At 34.8% G+C, this 19,485-nt stretch overlaps 2 protein-coding genes across 2 annotated transcripts; both read left to right on the top strand.

Moving 5' to 3' along the window:
* The first annotated feature begins 7,671 nt into the window (after positions 1-7,671).
* Positions 7,672-10,565, top strand: LOC128212482 (uncharacterized). Its single transcript, XM_052917969.1, has 2 exons — positions 7,672-7,896; positions 8,169-10,565. Exon 2 carries the CDS (start codon positions 8,183-8,185, stop codon positions 9,977-9,979), a length of 1,797 nt encoding a protein of 598 aa, XP_052773929.1. The 5' UTR covers positions 7,672-7,896; positions 8,169-8,182; the 3' UTR covers positions 9,980-10,565.
* A 4,640-nt stretch (positions 10,566-15,205) lies between these two features.
* Positions 15,206-18,275, top strand: LOC128243492 (zinc finger protein 93-like). Its single transcript, XM_052961289.1, has 2 exons — positions 15,206-15,576; positions 16,486-18,275. The coding sequence occupies exon 2, from the start codon at positions 16,510-16,512 to the stop codon at positions 17,530-17,532; it is 1,023 nt and encodes a 340-aa protein (XP_052817249.1). The 5' UTR covers positions 15,206-15,576; positions 16,486-16,509; the 3' UTR covers positions 17,533-18,275.
* Positions 18,276-19,485: the final 1,210 nt, after the last annotated feature.

The raw sequence follows: 19,485 nt of genomic DNA, 5'->3' as shown, positions 1-19,485 counted from the left end.
TAAAACTCTTTGTACTTTTGGATTCTGATTCATTATCTCAGAAAGTGCTAAAGATTTGGGTTCTTTTCGTAAAGCTAAAACTCACATTGCTAAACAAGCAAAATAAGCGATGCTTTGGTTACTGACATGGCAAAATATTCATAATTATCTATGGACTTGCAAAAAGATCTTCTTCTTTTTTAAAAGTTGTTCTTCCAATTCTGTTGTATGATGTGAAGTGTTGAGGTATGGAAATAATTGTATATTAGAAAAAGTACCAAATTGATATTTTTTACATATATTATATATACAAGTTCGTTTTCCGATGACATTTTGGGGAGAAACCAAGCCAGAATTCAAGCTAATAAGTCTGTCAAGAATATTGTTATATGCATAACTAAAAGTACTGATAATGCTAGTGTGTTGACTAAATTATTTAAATGTGAACTAGATTTTTCGATTTTTCAAAAAAAGAAAGACATGTCGCAAACTTAATAAAATCTAAATGTAATAAAGGGACACAACTCTTTATATACAACAGTAAAGTTCAACATTGTAGTTATTCATACTGAATAAAATGGTTTCATATGAACCTATGTCTGTAGTTTTGTATTTCCCTGTAACTCCACTTGAGATCTATCTAATTAATTTAACAATTTAACGCATTCCGCATGGTGTTGTAAGAACTATTTTTTTTGTAAACAAATAGTTTGGTTTAACATATTTCGGGGCGGGGGCGGGGGGGGGGGGGGGTGAATAAATATATTAAATTATTGAGTGAATATTTGGTCACATTAAATTAAAATTCTAGTTTTACAATACATATTTTACGGCATCGAATGAATAATTAATAATATACAATGTTAATCAACGTTATAATATTGCAACGTTTGTCACGCCATACAAACAGCGTTTGTGTTAATTGTACACTCGATCTGACATGGGTTACGTTTTGTTAGTAACCATTTCTTCGAAGCTTTTAAATCCAAACTAAACGATCCGTTTATGACCTAAAATTCCATAACCTGTTCTGTTCTGACAAAAATTGAAAGGGCACATAATACGCATGTATGCTTAAGAAAAGGTAAACCAGCCATTTATTATAAATAGTTTGAAGTACAAATGGCTCAGCTTAGTATCAATATAAGCAGACGTGCATTTCTGGTAGAGATATTAGTTTTAATGGCAACTTTGTTGATTTAATGTAATCATTTTCACAGGTCACATGTTATTTGAGGAAGTATTGTGCACTAAATGATGCGTTTCTATACCGCACGTATTCATGTGGAGTTTATCGTCTTATGCGTAATCTTGGGATCCCAATTGTGCTTCCGGTCGGTGAATGAAAAAGCGCGGTATTTTATATGTATTTATGTTCAAAGCCAAATGTGATCCGGTGTGGATGAATGGAAAAGTGGGCATTTATCTCAAATGCTATGAAATGATGTAAGGAAAAATAAAAGAGTGAAAGCATAAAATGGTTTATAAAGTTTCCTGAAATGCATTACAATTATGATGAGTGTGGATTATATATGTGAGAATCAACAAAAGTGAAAGTATATGCACTAGAAATACATTATGCTGGTAACGTATGTATATTCAGCATTTAAAGTATGTGAACTGGTTGGACAGTTTCTTATAAGGTTCTGACCATACATTATACCGAGCATGGCGTTAAATCGGAATACAATCGGAGAAGATAATTCACGATATGTGGCAATAGATCTGATGATAAAGGAGCAATGCACGAGGACTTTACGACAATGTTTAGAAAATATGCTCGCTGGTCAAAATATCAATATGCTTTTGTCAAAACCTGATGTAAAAAACAAAGTGAACGAGGCGTGTAAAACGTTTTTAAATAAGGAGCAATACAACAGGTTGTACCCCGGACCTTTAGTCATCGCCGACCTAGATATAACATTTCTGTCAGCTCTTATTCGATTGTTTTCCACCACTGTTAATCCACAGGCTTGGAGCAAGCCAGGGCCCAGGGACCTTTCGCTTGAAGCAGATACATGGAGATTACGAGTCCTGAGAAATAAATGGGCGCACAGAGTATCCATTGAACTCGATGAAAACGACTTTGAAAGTAGGTACAAATGCATTCATGATATCCTCAGCAGACTTACCAAGCATACAAAAGACCCACAAACTACATATGCGGAAATGAATGACAGACTAAAGGAACTGCGGAGACCTTTTCATAACAGTGTGGACATGGTAGATAAGTCTACCAGTTTCTCTAGCAGCAATGAATCCATGCAGGATCTAGATGGAAATGGAAGGAACACTCGTGATGTTTCCGAAACAACTGGTGCCAGAGAATGCAAGTCGACTAGTATTGGAAGTAGTCTTGAAATGAATGCTGATTTTGAAGGGAACTTGGAGAATAACGAACTACATGATAAAGGGATTGAGCAATCAAATGATTATATAGAACTAAACGAAGATTTAGCTTCAATTTGTAGTACCACAAACGCTAGGAGTAATGAATTTCCGGTTGATGTAGTCTTGCAGTCACGACATATTCAATCATCAACCAATTCTCCTCAAAAACGATCGACACCACCATTGAAGCGTTCGCCCAGAGCCGTCGACAACGAAGACGACTATATCACAATTGAAGATGAAATGATACATACACGTAGAGATCATTGTTTATTGAAATTCAATCGAAAACGTCCAGAGAAAAGCAACAGAAACTGTGCCACATATGATGATGTTTCAAAACAGAAAACTACAAAGAGCTTGAAGGAAAGGGGTTGTTTCAACTGTATCAATAACGAATATCGTTCAAACAGTCTAATCCTTACGTCCGACCATAGCCATTGCAGGACGTCATGTTGCATTGATTCCATAAGTTTTGACCAAAACAATTGCATGTTCCTGGCCGACTGTGCTCACAACTGTGTACAGGTCATAGATCCTGAAGGTTATATACTGGACCAACTGGACCTTAGAGATCCACGAGGACTTTGTTTCACTGGGGATCGTGTTGTGGTCATAACTGCGGGGAAAACATTAGTTTTTCTACGTTTTTGTTTTAAGTCAAAGAAAATATTGAATCTGGACAGTATTGTTATTCCGTGCGTGCATTATCACAATGTAGCTAGAACGGAAGGGGCTAAATTCCATGTATTATGTGAAAGTGGAACTGTTCATATAATAGATTCCTATGGCAAAGAGGTCGGGTCACTTTCAACTGGTCTCGCATTTCTCAAAAGTTTTGATTTTGATGCCGAAAGTCAAAATTATTATATTCTGAGTGACCATTCAGTATATTGTATCAGAAGCGGTAGTTACGGAAAGGTTGTTTGCCTGCACGAGGAACCAGCAAGCAGAAATCGTCGGAAGTTTTCAGCACTAATAGTGTATAAACAGCAGCTGTATATTTCAGTATGGAATGGAAACTACATATTAGAAATATCGAAAAACGGAAAGATACTAGGGGAACGCGGCAAAAACATGGTCGAACATCCTTGGAGTCTTACACAACACAAGAAGAGGCTTTACGTTTCACAATATATTTCAACTCAGGCCAACCATAGTCGCAAACATGTGATAGTTCTGGACAAAACATGATACACTGCACACAAAATTGTATAATAAAAAATTGTCAATTGTGGTATCAAACGATACTATTTGTTATCAGTTTATCTATTAAAGATGAATGTGAACATTGTGACTGATGTTTAATTTCCAATGACATAATTTTTTATACCACTTTGTTAAATACAATCGCGTTCCCTAAAACCTCGTTTTCCTTACAAGCCGCATTATTTCAGACCAATTACATGCACATTTAAGGTGTTGAGACGCACTCATATGATATCCCTGTTATACCATCACAAGTGATTTAAAACGCGATAAGGTTTGTTGAGCAAATATGATCTTCCTAGTAAAGGCACATCATAAATCAGCAAGCATAAATGTGAAATCCGAATCTGCAAAAATCCTTTCGATTTGAATACTAACCGCAGTACAAAAAAATAATCAAAATACTTCAAACTGAAAAGCAAAAAAAATGTTGGCCGCAGTAAAAAATCCTACGACATTGTTTATAAATGAAATGAAAAAAGAATATAGAAGACTTTCAACGATTTTTTCTTGTATTATATCATAGTAACGAAGATTTTACTTCCAAATTGGAAATGTTTTATTGGGAACATCTTTTTTCCTTTAAAGCTCATACCGATAAAATATTTTATGTCTTAAAACAGGCCTCTATTTATTGATGTTCAAACAATGTCCATTTAAAGTTTAAGTCAATCAAACTTACGATGACACCAATTTAATAATTTCATGTTCTGGTTGATAGCACCAGGTAGAGAATAACGGAGCACCATGCTTTGTAATGTGATTCGCGACGCCAACGCATGACAGCAACGTCAGTTAATATTTAGTACGTAGACACGTAGCCTAAAACAAAACGACAAAAAGTGAGGTTATTAAACTGCCGTGAAACAGAAGACACTGTCAAGATGCTGATCAACAGCCATGTTTGTACGAAATGAGTTTGAATTGGCGCTTTCTTCAGTAGATAACCTGACAAACACAGTTGATCGTTATAATCCCGAAGGAAAAGACGAAGAACCGGCGCATGTGTCCCATACCATATGTCAATAGTTAATAGTTGTGCATAATGTGACGGTAGGAATTGCATAATTTAACGACACTGACTAACAGGAAGATGTTTTCTTCAAGTTCTTGATTGCAAGTGGATCTTAAATCGGACATTAGCATAATTTTAACGAAAATTGTTTATAAGTTACGAAATCAAGGCAATATTTTCCCTTTGTTGCATGCAACGCGCAGACGCTGAACAAACATTGCAAAAATCATACATACGTCACGCAAATGACTGACGTCGTATTTTAGTTTTGGCGATTCAGTTTAATCTTTATATTAATAGATCTACGTTAAATGAGAGGGTTTACAATAACCTCACATGGTAAAATCTTGAAATTTAGCTTTCCTATTCTTATATGAAAACAACGTGGCTTTTGACGCCAGCCATCTACCCATATCAAGTATTTTGTTGACGCTGGGAGTGATATATGAACAGTAGTTTACGTACAAATAAGGGTAAGTAAGAGGGTGTGTTCAAAACATTCAAACTGAGTTACCTGCCCTTTAAGCAAAGTGATTAAACAATTTCGTCATCTAGATATTATTAAATTAAGTATAAAATATGTATGAAATATACGGTTTATGCTCTTGAAATATTTAAACATAGTTTTCTTTTTTAAATTAACTCCCTTAAAATTAGAAGTCATTAGTGTTCAAATATGTTAAATGAGAGATGTATTATATCTGAACATTTCCTTAATCACAAATGATGCGCTGCATATTATTTTAACATCCAGTTAAGACCCCCGCCTTCCCATTCCACTTTTGAGTGGGCCGAAGGTTATTTACGAGGTTATTCTGTATAATTTCTTGTATATTGAGGCACAGGCCGGTTTGAGGTCGAATATGGGTACTGTGGATAATATTTTTGTACTTCATGGTTTATTAACGCATACATATTCTTCATCAAGGTAAGCAACTTCATTGTGTGTTTATCGATTACACTAAATACTTTGATTATGTTGTTAGGGATGATCTCTGGAGAAAACTTATTAAATTAGGAGTACATGGAATTATTATGTGGTATAATTAAATATATGTATTCATCAGTGAAGTCCAGGGTAAAGTATTGTAACAAATTGAGTGGAATGTTTGAATGTAAAATAGGAGTACAACAAGGATAATGTTTATCACCTTTCTTGTTCTTGATGTATTTAAATGATTTAGAGAAAATATTCTATTAAAAGAGTATAAATGGTATCCATATTGGTTCCTTTGAACTTTTTCTAATAAAATATGCTGATTACATTATTGTGTTTGCTATTTATGCTGCGGAAAGAAAGTCTTAATTTATTATCGGACATTGTGAACGTTGGAAATTAGTTGCGAATACTGATTAAACAAAATTAATTATTTTTAGGAAGGCTGCCGGCAAATGTTCATTTTTATTACAGTGACAATGGAATGAAAATTGTTTAATTGTTTAATTATCTGGGGACGGTTTTAACTCACGGGGGGGGGGCTCATCTTCAGATTCTCCAAATACAAGTGCAGGTTTCAAGATGGAAAAGGCTATTTTGCAGATGAACAAACTTTTGTATAAATTTACGGATAGTAATAGTGTCATTAAAAGTGTCATTAAATTCTGGTGTAATAATCACTCATACCTTATCAAAATAAGAACGCTTTAAAGTGCCTTCCACAGTGCAATGGTCGTTCGAAGGACCAAAAACATAAAAAATTATAGGTGCAATAAGGTGTAGAGCAACAATTACGAAAGAAGATTCAGAGTTTCAATCAAGAAGCATTTGCATCTTTTTTCAGAATAGTCTTAATTGAAAATGAATGTGTTTTCGTCTAAAATTAATCAACACTGCCCTATCAACAATGTATTGCGGCTTTGTAGTGATTGCTTCTATTTCTACAAAATTATTTGCATTTTTTTTTACCAGGAAATGAATTCTGTCCAATATTTGTCACTATTTTATTGGATATCTTTCTTATTTGATTTTTTTATGAAGAAACCCCAAGACATTGTTGATTGGGTAGTGTGGAGCATTTTGACACAAAACTATCATTTTAGTGTCAAAATGCTTTTCGATCCAAAATCTGATAAAATATTCTTTCGTAAAAGTTGGTCAACCCAGATCTACCGCAAAACATGTTGCAAATGATGTATGTTTTACTCCAGGAATAAATTGTTACTCAACAATAACTAAAACATGAACATTTAAAATATTTAAACCTTTTGCCTTACCCATCGCCTTTTGTATTGTGGAAACACTGGAAAGCCCTTAAAAGTACGCATGCTTGCTTAAATCTGTAAGCATTTATTAAAACTTTTTACTTCGACACATAGTTTATATCTGTTTTGTTCAAAGACTGAATATTTACACAAAAGGTTCATAAGCAATGATTCTCTGACTGAAGTTTGTTACCTAAACAGTTTTAAACTAATCTTACCTGACTCAGGTTTACAAATCTATTACAAACGCATTTGTTTAAGTTTTAGTGATTTCCCGAAGTCTCTCTATAGTTTCGATTTGTATACGTTGTCCGTAACAGATATTTGCAAACATAACTCTCATAGAACAACTATTGTTGTATATATGTAAGAGTATACCCTTCCTTTCCACTTATCTGTGAATATACATATAAAGTTATTGACATGCTAATTTAAGTCATAGATTGCATTATAGACATTTTTTATTTACTGAACTTACGAAGATGTTTTTGCATATTCGATATTTATTTTTACTTTTATTTATGTTTAGTTTACTTTTATTAAAGGTTAGTTTTGTTATATGTATGCATTGAATGACCTGAACACTATATTGTATATTTATTTGTTCACATGTGCCATGAATCCTGAAAGTGACGCAGACGATCACTGTGTGTCAGGAAGCAGAACTCTCCCACCAAATACACTTATCAATTGCCTGCCTACCGGTATATCACTGAATCTCAAACAGCTGCGTAAAAAACATAATAGCAGGTCTCAACATTATATGTTTACGTTTAACAGTTGTTTTTTAACCGGGGACTATATGCTCATGATTGAAGCTGCCCTAGGTGCACCAGTATAGAATATATATTAGGTGGCCAATTGATTGTGTTCAGTAGCCTATAGTTTTTATCAATGCTTCAAACGAATTAACATTTAAAATTTGAGCGACACAATGTTAAAATGGTAGTATCGTCTTACCCTTTAACTATTGAATGCGTGTGGGAAAGTTCTAAAAATAGAGACACGTAACCGATTATATTTTCATTCATAAACGCATTCCTGGTGGCGAGGCTGGACTAGTAAAGAAATGAGAATTAGTTGGGCAACAAAATAAAGAGGTAGGTTTTATATAAATAGATTAAATGAGATTTCCTTTATTACATGATATCACTTAAAAATAGTTAAACACATAATAAATGTTAACAATAATGCATGCAAGTGAAGTAAACAGCTAAGACCATTCATTCCCGGATTAAGGCTTAAACGTTGTAATAATTTGTAGCTCATCCCATATGTTTGTTTTGAGTTAATTATGCATAATGTGTGTGCCTCGATGTTTTCCAACAACAGAACGATAAAAATGTGATTGTACTTAGTTTCATTTTAACAGGAAACCGTGTCGATATGGCAAATGAAGACTCTTTGTACAATGAATCTGAAAAACGGTATTTCCGGATTGATTCCATGATCAAAGTCGAAGGACCATTTGTTCTCCGAAAATTGTTAGCCACGTTGATTGGGCTTAAAGATTTGGATACTTTACTTAACCAAGGCTTTGTCAAAAGAAAAGTGGACGAGGATTACAGGAAAAAGTTAATAAAGCGTGAACAATACAATTTGCTTAATACGGTGACTTTGGATATAAACGACCTTGATGTCACATTACTTAGCTATCTCATTAGAGCACTGCATCCAAGAATCAATTCAAATTCGAATGTCTGGAAAACCCCAAGTCCGATTGACTTTTCACCAGAAGCTGATACCACGCGACTAAGGGATATGAGAAATCGATGGTGCCATCCTGGTATCGTGAAGCTTACAGAAGTCGAATTTGAAAACAGCTACAGTGAACTTCATGGGGTTTTATGTCGACTAGCAAAACACTGTGGGGATTCAACCCTTACATTTGCCGGAATGTCAACTGTTCTTGAAAACAAAAAGAAATCAAAATTTGACCCGAAGCCAACTTGCAAGGACATATCTACAAGTGTTTCCAGTAGCCTGGAAAATTTCGATATGCGCAACAGATCAGATATAATAGACACACAATCATCCTCACAGGATGGTGAAGAAGATCGTACCGCTAACGACTGCATTCAATTTGCATCTTGTGAAACCTCTTCAATCGACAGCGCCTCAGTACGTAGCATAGAAAGTAGTTATACATTGATGAAAACCAACAAAGACGTTAAAGACGTAGGTACTAGCACATCTTCACTGTTAAACAAACGTAAACTGTCTTTTATAATTAAAACATACTTGCAGCCATTCGTTTCATCACCAAAACCCGTGACCGTAAAAGATGAACAGCGTGATAAGATCGATTTGCCAACGCGAAAGAGAAGAAAGTCAGAGAAAGTCAAGGAATATTGCGAAACCTGTGGGTGCTGCAAAGCGAAGCCGCCATACCAACTATATTCACAATTACAGCTAGGCGTACACAGTGGAAGTAGCCATTTTTGTAAAATTGAAGCCATTGTTCCTGTAGGAAATGGGCGTCTACTTGTCTCAGACACAACTCACGACTCGATTCTCGTTTTCACCAAGGAAGGTAGAGTCATTTGTGAAAAAGGACTTCCTACCCCGACCGGAATCTGCAGGGATGGAGATAATATAGCTGTTAGTCTCCAGAAGCACGGTAAAATAATTATATTCACATTGTGTGAGGACACACTGGAAGAAACCCGAGAAATAAGTATGGACTGTCACCGTCATCATTACGACATAAGATCCGACTTTAAGTACTTCTATGTTCTTTGTGAAGACGGGAAAATACACCTCGTTGACAAATCACGAGGCGTTTTCCAGGGAAATATCGAGACAAATTTTCAATCAATCAGGAGCTTTGATGTTGATCCCAAAGGCAAGCATTGCTTTATTTCAACTGCCAGCCAAATCCATTGCATAGATATCTTATCGAACATAGTGTGGTCCTATCCCCTCAACCACACTAGAGCAAAAACTTGCCACAATTTGGAAGGAGTAATCGTTCACAAAGATCTAGTATTTGTAGCGGATTGGGGTCGGAGTAGCATACTTGCGATATCCGTTCGTGGTAAACTGATCTCAGAACTAGGCACAGGCGTAATTGTAAGCCCGTGGAGAATTGGTGCTGTTGACAATTTGCTTTTTGTTTCGCAATATGCTAGTTTCAGTTTTCAGAGCACGTGTAGTGAAATTGTTGTGCTGAAGAAGCGATGAACAATATAAAAAATATGTATTCACATGTAGTGTAGATGTTTAAAGTATGCCATATGTTATTCTGTTAGATACAAACTCCTTTTGTGAAAATTATTAATGAACATTTATGTAATAGACTATGTAACTGTGAGCAATTTTCAAACTTAATTTCCGTTGAATAGGTTTGTTTTTCGATTTGGCAATTTGACGAAGTTGAAGGTCATGGTTGCAACTCGGTAACAAATGAGTGGTGGCTATTTTAGTCTTGTGGTTAGCTGATATCATTGCATACACCCAAATGTCCTAGTTTATACAAGGAGTGGTTAGATTTTTTGAATGAATTTGTATTTGTTTGGCGAGGTTGATAATTTATGATGCAGCTATTTTACACGTAAATTGAATCTATTACCAGATGCATAATGATCCCTAATATTCATAGTAACCATGTATAATATTACCATTATAAACTAACGCATTTATATTTTATCATAACATACATGTACCTGCTAATATTTGTAAAGTTATAAAATATTTTTTTTATATTTCTTATACATGAAGAAAATTAATTTAAAAATAAATAAATGATGTAATAAAATATTCGACATTCCTTAACTTGTAAGTTTTTCCCTTTTTAAAACTTATTTGACCTCCTGTTTTTCACACATTCGGAACTCCTCGGCCATTTTCCATCGAAGACAACCTCGGATGTATTCTGTATATGGACGGTTTACAATGTCAGAAATCTTAACTTTAAAGATACTGCAAGAAGATCGCCAAGAAATTTCAATTTACCACTAGAACTAAATGTCTTTACTGTTTGGAATCCTAAGAATTTATGAAATTTTACGAACAACCTCTACTGATATACGGCATTCATCTGAGGTTGTTTTCGATGGAAAATGGCCGAGGAGTTCCGAATGGATTTTTTTTGGTGGTGGTCGGGGGGGGGGGACTCGATACATTTTCTATATGTGTTCTAAAAATGGTGACATATTGTCGACTCAAGCATAAACTGGGCCATTTTCATTACTGTTGTATATGCTTGTTGTATATGGACTCCGAATCCAGTTTCCTATATTAGTTTACTTAACCTCGGCATCCGGATTACCGCCAAAACTTGGGCTGGAACTGGCATACCAAAAAGTGTGGGGTGTGATACCCCCATTGATACTAATATCGGTTAAGATTAGGGATGCAAACCAATGGCAAAATTAATATTCGAATATTCGGTTATTCTTTCGATCGAATATTCGAATATTCGATTACCGAAATACATATTTTGGAAGATGTATAGTAAACTACTATTATTATTCGCTTAAGTAATAGCCGGGGCAAATTGACCCTATTTGGCGTAGCGGCGGACACCGATTTTCCCCAAATAAGCCTTTGAAATTCGCAATTTTTAGGAAGAAAAAAACAATACATTATAAACAATCAACACAATCGGATAATTTCAATTCCGCTGCCTTTATGTGTGTAAACAATGTGAAATTAGGTGGATTCCTAGCCAAATAGCGTTTTGCGCCAACGGAAGGTCTTTCCGTAGCACAAGCAGCCTCGTTCTGAGATTGACCTCTAAATTGACTAAATATAACTATGGAAAACCCAAACAAAATCGGCAACTAGTAAAATGATAAAACGGAAACATATCTGGATTTGACTCAGCTATTGTACAACAATAGAGGAAATATATCCTAAAACGCTATACTATACATTTACATTTCAAAGCGCGAACATTGTATCGAAACATGGAAAACAATTTAAAGCACATATATGTAACAACATTATTGTAGCACATGGCATTCATATCATCACGGCGATTTGAGCTACCTTCCCCAGCTTAATTTGCAGCCAAGACAAAACATTGGTGTTAAAGCCGATTCCTAGTCAGTTATTGTAAAAGTAAGGGTACTTTTTACAGTACCCGACGATATGTCCCTTAATTACATATATGACACGTGTTTGTGAATTGTCATCACGTTCACACCTCTGGCATTAGGGGCCAGTCGTTGTAAAAACAAAACAAGCGAACTTTATAAACAAAAGCAGTGTTGAAGGCAAAAGGTTTTTAATTTTCTGTATTGAGAATTATTATCATTACTCTTTTTCCGAATATTCGAATACCAATTTTGACATTCGAATACCAAACGTTTGATCGAATATTCGAATATTCGTTTGCATCCCTAGTTAAGATACATGATTGACGAATGATCCAGTACAAATGGATAGGTCCAGTATCCAAACACCCATAATGTTTAGGCACACAATGGTCAAAAACCAAATGAATAACGGGCAAACAAACAACAACACATGACAACACGTCCCCAATACCATCGAACATGTTTTGTATCATTGAAATTCAGTAAGACAAAACATGTTCAATGAAAAAAAAAACAGAGACAAGCTTAGAAGCCAGAGACACATATATGTGCTATTGTTGGATGCGTACTGGGGATTGAATATGGGATCCCCAATGACAGTGCACATGCAGTTATCAACTTTTGGTTATTGCGGTTTTCGAGCAAAACAGTTCAGTTGGAGAGCAGACACTGTTAATATGGTAATTTATGAGTCAGTGATTATGTTCAGCGTCTGCGTGGATAGTGCTGGCTAAGAAAATCATCCAAAATAGTATGCTCGTAATTAAATTTGACATGATGCCCCATTTTCTCGAAATATCTTAAGTGTAACAGGCTTAAATATAGAATTTCATTTAGCCAAATAACTTGCGTTAAGTTGATGAAATAAACCAAAATATGCCATATCATAATAATCATTACAATTATGTCCTATAAAAGTCATAAAAGTCTCAAATATCTTTAGTGGGATAAAATACACAATTGATACCTAAGGCGCTGCTTGCTCCTTGGTTATAAAGCATATAAGATCGTTCTGGATCATATGAATTGTAGTTAGAAATTTACAATGTATCTGCCGCCATGTATGTATATATGTTTTGTATATGACCTCATTTGCCATGTGTATGGTATAAGCGAATAAACGGTGTTTGACTTGACTTTGACTTGAAACATCGTTCACTATGACCTTGGGTAGACTAATAGAAGTGGGAAATAAAAGTAAATTGTTGGGGGATGCACATTTTGATGTTGTTTGTTTGTGGCTTTTCTGTTACTGTTGGGGGTGGGGGTAACAAAATAACAAAATAACTGGCTGGTTGTCTCCATTTGGACAAGAAAGAGAATGACAATATAGAGCTTGAAGAGCGTGTGCTGTAACAGCAACATAAGACGCCGAGAAAAAGTGGATAGCCGTGAACTTGAGTTTGTACGGCTTCATAAAGAGACCCACCTTCTATTTTGAAGATGAAACTGTAAGAAACGAAGCCCAGCTGAGACACAGGCGCAAAGTAAATCGTGAATTTAACCTCAATCCAAATAATTAAAGCCAAAACTGTCGCAGAACACTTGGCAATATAACAATTGTGTTGCATTAGCTTGTTTAATTTGGAGTAAGAGGAAAAGTGTTGGATATAATAAAAATCTCTGTATAGTATATTAATTTAAAATCAAGAGTTAAGTTTGATAATACACTTTATCATGTCACGTGCATACAAATCGATCTAATAACAACGTGCCGTGTAAATTTTAGTTTATTAGGATAGTAGACCACGTGATGTTTAACTAGTATTCTCTATAAGTGAAGACATTCATTGTTTTCTTGGTGTACGTCAAGGCGAATTTTTATTTCCATTTTTAGTTTCAATGTAATTAAATGATATTGAAGAGTACTAGCTAGGTTGTCACTAAATTTGACGGGGTATGAATATTGCAATAGATGGAAGTTAAGTGTAAATTCTGCTAAAACGAGAGTTATGGTTTTTTTAAAAAGAAAGGAAGATGGAGGAAAAATTTAAGATTTTTGCATCATGGCCAGGAATAAGAAATTGTTTCTAAATTAATATATCTCGGTATTGTTTTCACAACAGGTGAAACATTTACAAACACTATCAGGAAAAGCTCTTTTAAAAGCAATGTTTAAACTGCATTGCTTAAATAAATTCAACACTTTGTCAATATAGCATAGTTTATATTTGTTTAACAAATCAATTTTTCCGGCCCTATTGGCTAGGCTTAGAATGTCGGCGCATAGACTAGAGGTAGAAGCCGGTCAGTTGTAATTCCACATTGTGATCGAAAATGTATTGCGTGTAATATCTCAGAGGATGGATTTCATTTTTTCTAGCACAAAATATTTCAGAAAGCAATGTCTTAAGAAATCCTATTGTACAGTACCAAATGTACTAAAATTCTTCAAGGTGTCACCATTATAAACTTTACAAAACATTGTTAAATAGAGAAAGGTACTTACATCTGGAAATTCCATTGAAATATAAGATTGTTTTCGCTAGATTTCGCTGATCAAACCTTAACTAAACATGGAAATTGGTAGATATATAAATACCACGGTAAGAGACTTTGTATACATGTGCATGGTATTGTCTGAATATTTTTTACAGTTATTGATTGTGAATATCATGCATTCGTTTAATGTCCAAAATTGCATGTTATTCGTAGACATTATCTTTTGAATTGGTATTCACCTGGTGATAATCTAAATGAGTTTTACTCTTTATTGACTTCTGAAAATGATAATACAATATTAAAGTCAACAATCTATTTTACTGACATCTGTTGAATATGATAAATATGTAAATCTTTGCAACTACACTACTAGTTTATTTTGTCAATGTTGTATATTTTGGACCGGTGACTTTTGTTTACTTGTATTAACTTAATTTAATTTAAAATAACATGGACGCCTATTCCGACAGGTTTAAATGTCTGCGATAATCCATCAGTTTGAAACCTGCATAACAAGTCTGCTAACGGGAAGGAGCGGACATTTACACAAGCTTTTTTCTTGCCCCGCAAGTGACAATATGATGTCGCCATTGATGCAAGCTGGCAGAGAAAGATTGCTGAAAATGTACAGAAATGGTTGTGTACGGATGTTAGATGGACATAGTTATATGAAAAAAGTAGAAGAATATTTAAATTACATTTCTACAGAACTATAACTTATTTAATAGGTAAGTGATAAAGTCGCTTGGGGGGATGATTTTTCTGATTCCTAGTGAAGTTTTAAGTACTATTACATTATTATTTGCAACGAGCTCTACCGCAGTGAAAGTTAAGCGTACTGTCTGTCAATCGTAGCAACCCGGCCAACTCCGGCAAGCTTCGATAATCAATTCTGGTGGATACTGGCCGAGGTGTTCCGATTAGCGTACAGTACTAATAATTGTTGTGTGCCACTTTGTCAACTGTCAAAACAAAAAAAGCTATATAAATGAGTATACCTGTCAGTGGTATTACATACGTCATCACTTTCTTAAATTAGCTAAAGAACTTCAGCGAACACGTTGTATATTACCGTTTTGGATGTGTTTAATGTGTTGTAAACATAAAAAAAATATCAACATTAAAGTTATGGAAGCCCAGAACTATCTTAAATGAAAGTACAATATGTTCTTTATTTATCATTCTTGCGAGTGTTAAGTCATAAAGCGCCATCTTAGCAAAGAACGTACTGAATACCGTACTGTCGGATAAAGAATTTCGGATTACAGCCAACTACAGTACGTCAGTGTTAGCCAGGTAAATAGAATCGTTTCAAATTAAATTATACGTCTTGATTGCAAAATCAAATAAACTATGTTTGAACTATCAAAAACAACCTTATTGTTGAAATAGAAATTATAATACAGAAATATATTTATTAGAAAAAAACAAATAGGTACTAGGTAAAATCTTTGATAAGGGTTGGTCTTAGTCCATATCATATGAACAACCACCAGTCTTTGACGTTTTGGTTTTGGCGAAACCCTAACCCTTAAGGGAACGTAATGAATGTCCATGTCCTAATGTTAAAAAAGTTCCCTTCACGGTCATTATTGTGGCTAGGGTTAGCCCAAGACTGTTTCAAACATTATTTTAATAAGTATATGACTGTGTTGCTTGCCATTCATTGGCAGTACATTATTTTGTTGCTCATTAGCCGTATACATGTAAATAAAGGTGTCTACCCCTCTACCTTTGGAATACATAATACTGTTAATTTTGGACAGGCTTTATAATGTTTTGGTATATATGGAATATAATTTAGTACCAAAATTGAATAAAACATCCAAATACTACTTGATAAACATATAAATTGAATTTGTTAATATATTAATTTAAGTTGTAATTATGTCAGAAAAACTCTTACGCATGTCCAGCAATAGAAAAACAATCCCAGCGTACACATCTACACATGTATGTTTATCATGCTTCGTGTAAATGTATGATAATAATCATTTATGTAAAGGACAGCAGATATTGCCAATTGCCATTGAATTTTCCCTTATATTTTGTAGTCCTCCAGACTATTAAGTTAAAATATTTTTTTGCAAATAAAGTAATCATAAATTATATGATCCTTACAATTGAATCAGGTGCTCTAAATGTTCGGAGTGTTTCTAGGTTCTGAACAAAATAAATAAAATAATATTTGAATGTATTTTTCAGATTAAAAAGGCTGGCAACAAAAGAATGTCACCATCACAAGATGAAGAACTCAGTGAATCACAGAAGTTGACTCCAGTATTAGGTAGACCCATGAAGAAGCATGTTTGCCAATTTTGTCAGAAGGTCTTTTGGCATAAAGGACAATACAATATACATATTCGGGTGCACACAAATGAGAGGCCTTATTCATGTTCCATATGTAATGCTACCTTCAGGAAGTCGTCCTCCTTGAAGGAACATGCAGTTAGACACTCATCCTCATTTGTTTGCTCACACTGTGGAAAGGGGTTTGTATCTTCATACACTTTGTCTACTCATGAAAACCTTCACCTTCACCTGTCTAACACACAGAAAGTGCATAAATGTCCTCACTGTGAAAAATCATATACACACAGGTCACCATTAAGACGCCATATCCTGAAAATTCATAAAGGACTGAAACTGTCGCGAAATCTTACCTGTGATACATGTAACAAGACAGTGAAAGGAGATTACAGTGACTTTATGAGACACTACAGACTCCATACAAGACAGGAAGCTTATAAGTGTACCGTGTGTACTCAAACATTTTATAACTCACCTGGACAGCATCACAAATGTGTGGTGGACTATATGAAATGTAAAAATGAAGATAAACTTCAAATAAGAAAACCAAGTGATATTATAAAGAAAATTGATAAAAAGAACCATAATAACGGCTGCTGGAAAGGACCAAGTTGTTCCTTTCGACAGAAACCCTATACAGTAGTTAGTTCACATCGGTCATGTTATGAAATCCCCAACACTTCAAATACTCAAACCAAACTGACAGATTTTAAAGAAACTAAAGCAGAGATTAAGGTTGAAGAAAATGATTACGGAGAAGAAGACATGCATTCAGAGTCGGATAATGATGGGTGGGAGGAGCTTAGTGAACCAAATCTTGCATCACCGGACAATGACAATGAAGATTTTGACTGTGATAGCAATGACTTCTCAAGTGATACTAATGATGTGGATACCGACATTGAACTTGAGGCTTCGTCATCAGAGCAATGTGATGTGTGAATCTATGTCTTGAATTATTAATATATTTAAAACTTGTGTACAGTGTATCCACATTATGTAGTGTCATAAGTTTGTATGTACAATGCACATGCTGTTTGTTTTGATAATCATGATTAATTTGTTTGTTTACTTCTAAATGTTAAAGCTAAATTAGTGTGGCGACAAACCTAACACTTGACAAAGTTATCGTGACTGTGATAGTGATATTAATGCTATTGATTTTGATATTGGACTTCTTACAAATATTTAAATGCCTTGTTGGCAGAAAAAGGATTTTTTATACATGTAACAGATTAATATATTTTGTAACTAATTTTGACAAGTGATGTATGTCTGATCATAGAACAGATTATTTGTGACACACAATATCGTTTTAACATTTTTACAACAAAGTTAAGAGCTTGCTTTTCTCAGTCTGAGTCTCAAAATTTAGCTGTGTGAACAAATGAGAATGATGACCATATGGCTTAATACCACAGTTATCTGCCCATCGGTGGCCAAGATTCAGATATTACTTCACAAAAAGTGGGCTTGTTTGGGTCCTTATTTCTGAATATTTTTTATTTAATGAAATGGTACCAGTCATATTGTCTAGTTGAGACAAAAAGAAATTTAAACTTTTTCGTTAAATGCGGTTATTTAAAAAACATTGAATTCTGGATGTAAACCTCCAAATTTGATTTAGTTTATAGGGTTGCTTATTGTAACCAAAGTGGAAGTCTAAATAGATGGTCAAAATGTTATTGTTTTTGTATTTATCCTTGTACCATGAAAACATTTATCAGAAAATGTACTTTATTTTTTACCTGTATTCATAATTTGATGGAGGTAGATATTAACATGAAATTGTAAAAATAACTGGTCTTGGGTGGAGTATAAATTAGTGTTGGGAATCGGACAGAAAAATTACTATCGATTATCGGTTTATGAAACCGATCAATGATCAATTATTAATCGATATAATCATTATTAAAATATCTTTGATCATCATATTTAAGGCATACAGATACAGTACATGCTCCAGTTTTAAGCACCAATGCTACCTCACAATATTATTTAAACATTTCTTTGTATATATTACATTATTATACCCCCACAAACGAAGTTTGAGGGGGTATATAGGAGTGAGCTTGTCGGTCTGTCAGTCTGTCGGTCGGTCTGTCGGTTTTCATGGTTTCCGGACGATAACTCATGAAAGGCTAGACAGATTTGAAAAAGTTTTGGTACACATGTGTAACATCAGAAGATACAGGTCAAGTTCGATATTGGGGCTGGTGGGGCCAAGGTCAAGGTCACTGTTACTAAAAATAGAAAAATGGTTTCCGGACTCATGAAAGGCTTGACAAATTTGAAATTTTTTTGGTACACCGGTGTAACATCAGAAGATACAGGTCAAGTTCGATATTGGGGCTGGTGGGGCCAAGGTCCAGGTCACTGTTACTAAAAAAGAAAAACGGTTTCCGGACGATAACTCATGAAAGGCTAGACGGATTTGAACAATTTTTGGTACACAGGTGTAACATCAGAAGATGCAGATCAAGTTAGTGAGCTTGTCGGTCGGTCGGTCGGTCGTTTTTCATGGTTTCTGGACGATAACTCATGAAAGGCTAGACAGATTTAAAAAAAAATTGGTACACAGGTGTAACATCAGAAGATACAGGTCAAGTTCGATATTGGGGCTGGTGGGGCCAAGGTCAAGGTCACTGTTACTAAAAATAGAAAAATGGTTTACGGACGATAACTCATGAAAGGCTTGACAGATTTGAAAAATTTTTGGTACACAGGTGTAACAACAGAAGATACAGATCAAGTTCGATATTGGGGCTGGTAGGGTCAAGGTCAATGTTACTAAAAAAAGAAAAGCGGTTTCCGGACGATAACTCATGAAAGGCTTAACGGATTTGAACAATTTTTGGTACACAGGTGTAACATCAGCAGATGCAGATCAAGTTC

The sequence above is a fragment of the Mya arenaria genome, chromosome 2, assembly GCF_026914265.1.
Source record: "Mya arenaria isolate MELC-2E11 chromosome 2, ASM2691426v1".
In the NCBI taxonomy this organism is placed as follows: Eukaryota; Metazoa; Mollusca; class Bivalvia; order Myida; family Myidae; genus Mya; species Mya arenaria.
The sequence above is the reverse complement of the archived record's forward strand: the minus strand, read 5'-3'. Positions and strand labels throughout refer to the sequence as shown.

Coding starts and splice junctions, on each gene's coding strand:
- LOC128243492 (XM_052961289.1), top strand. CDS start 16,510: ATGTCACCATCACAAGATGAAGAACTCAGTGAATCACAGAAGTTGACT.
- LOC128212482 (XM_052917969.1), top strand. CDS start 8,183: ATGGCAAATGAAGACTCTTTGTACAATGAATCTGAAAAACGGTATTTC.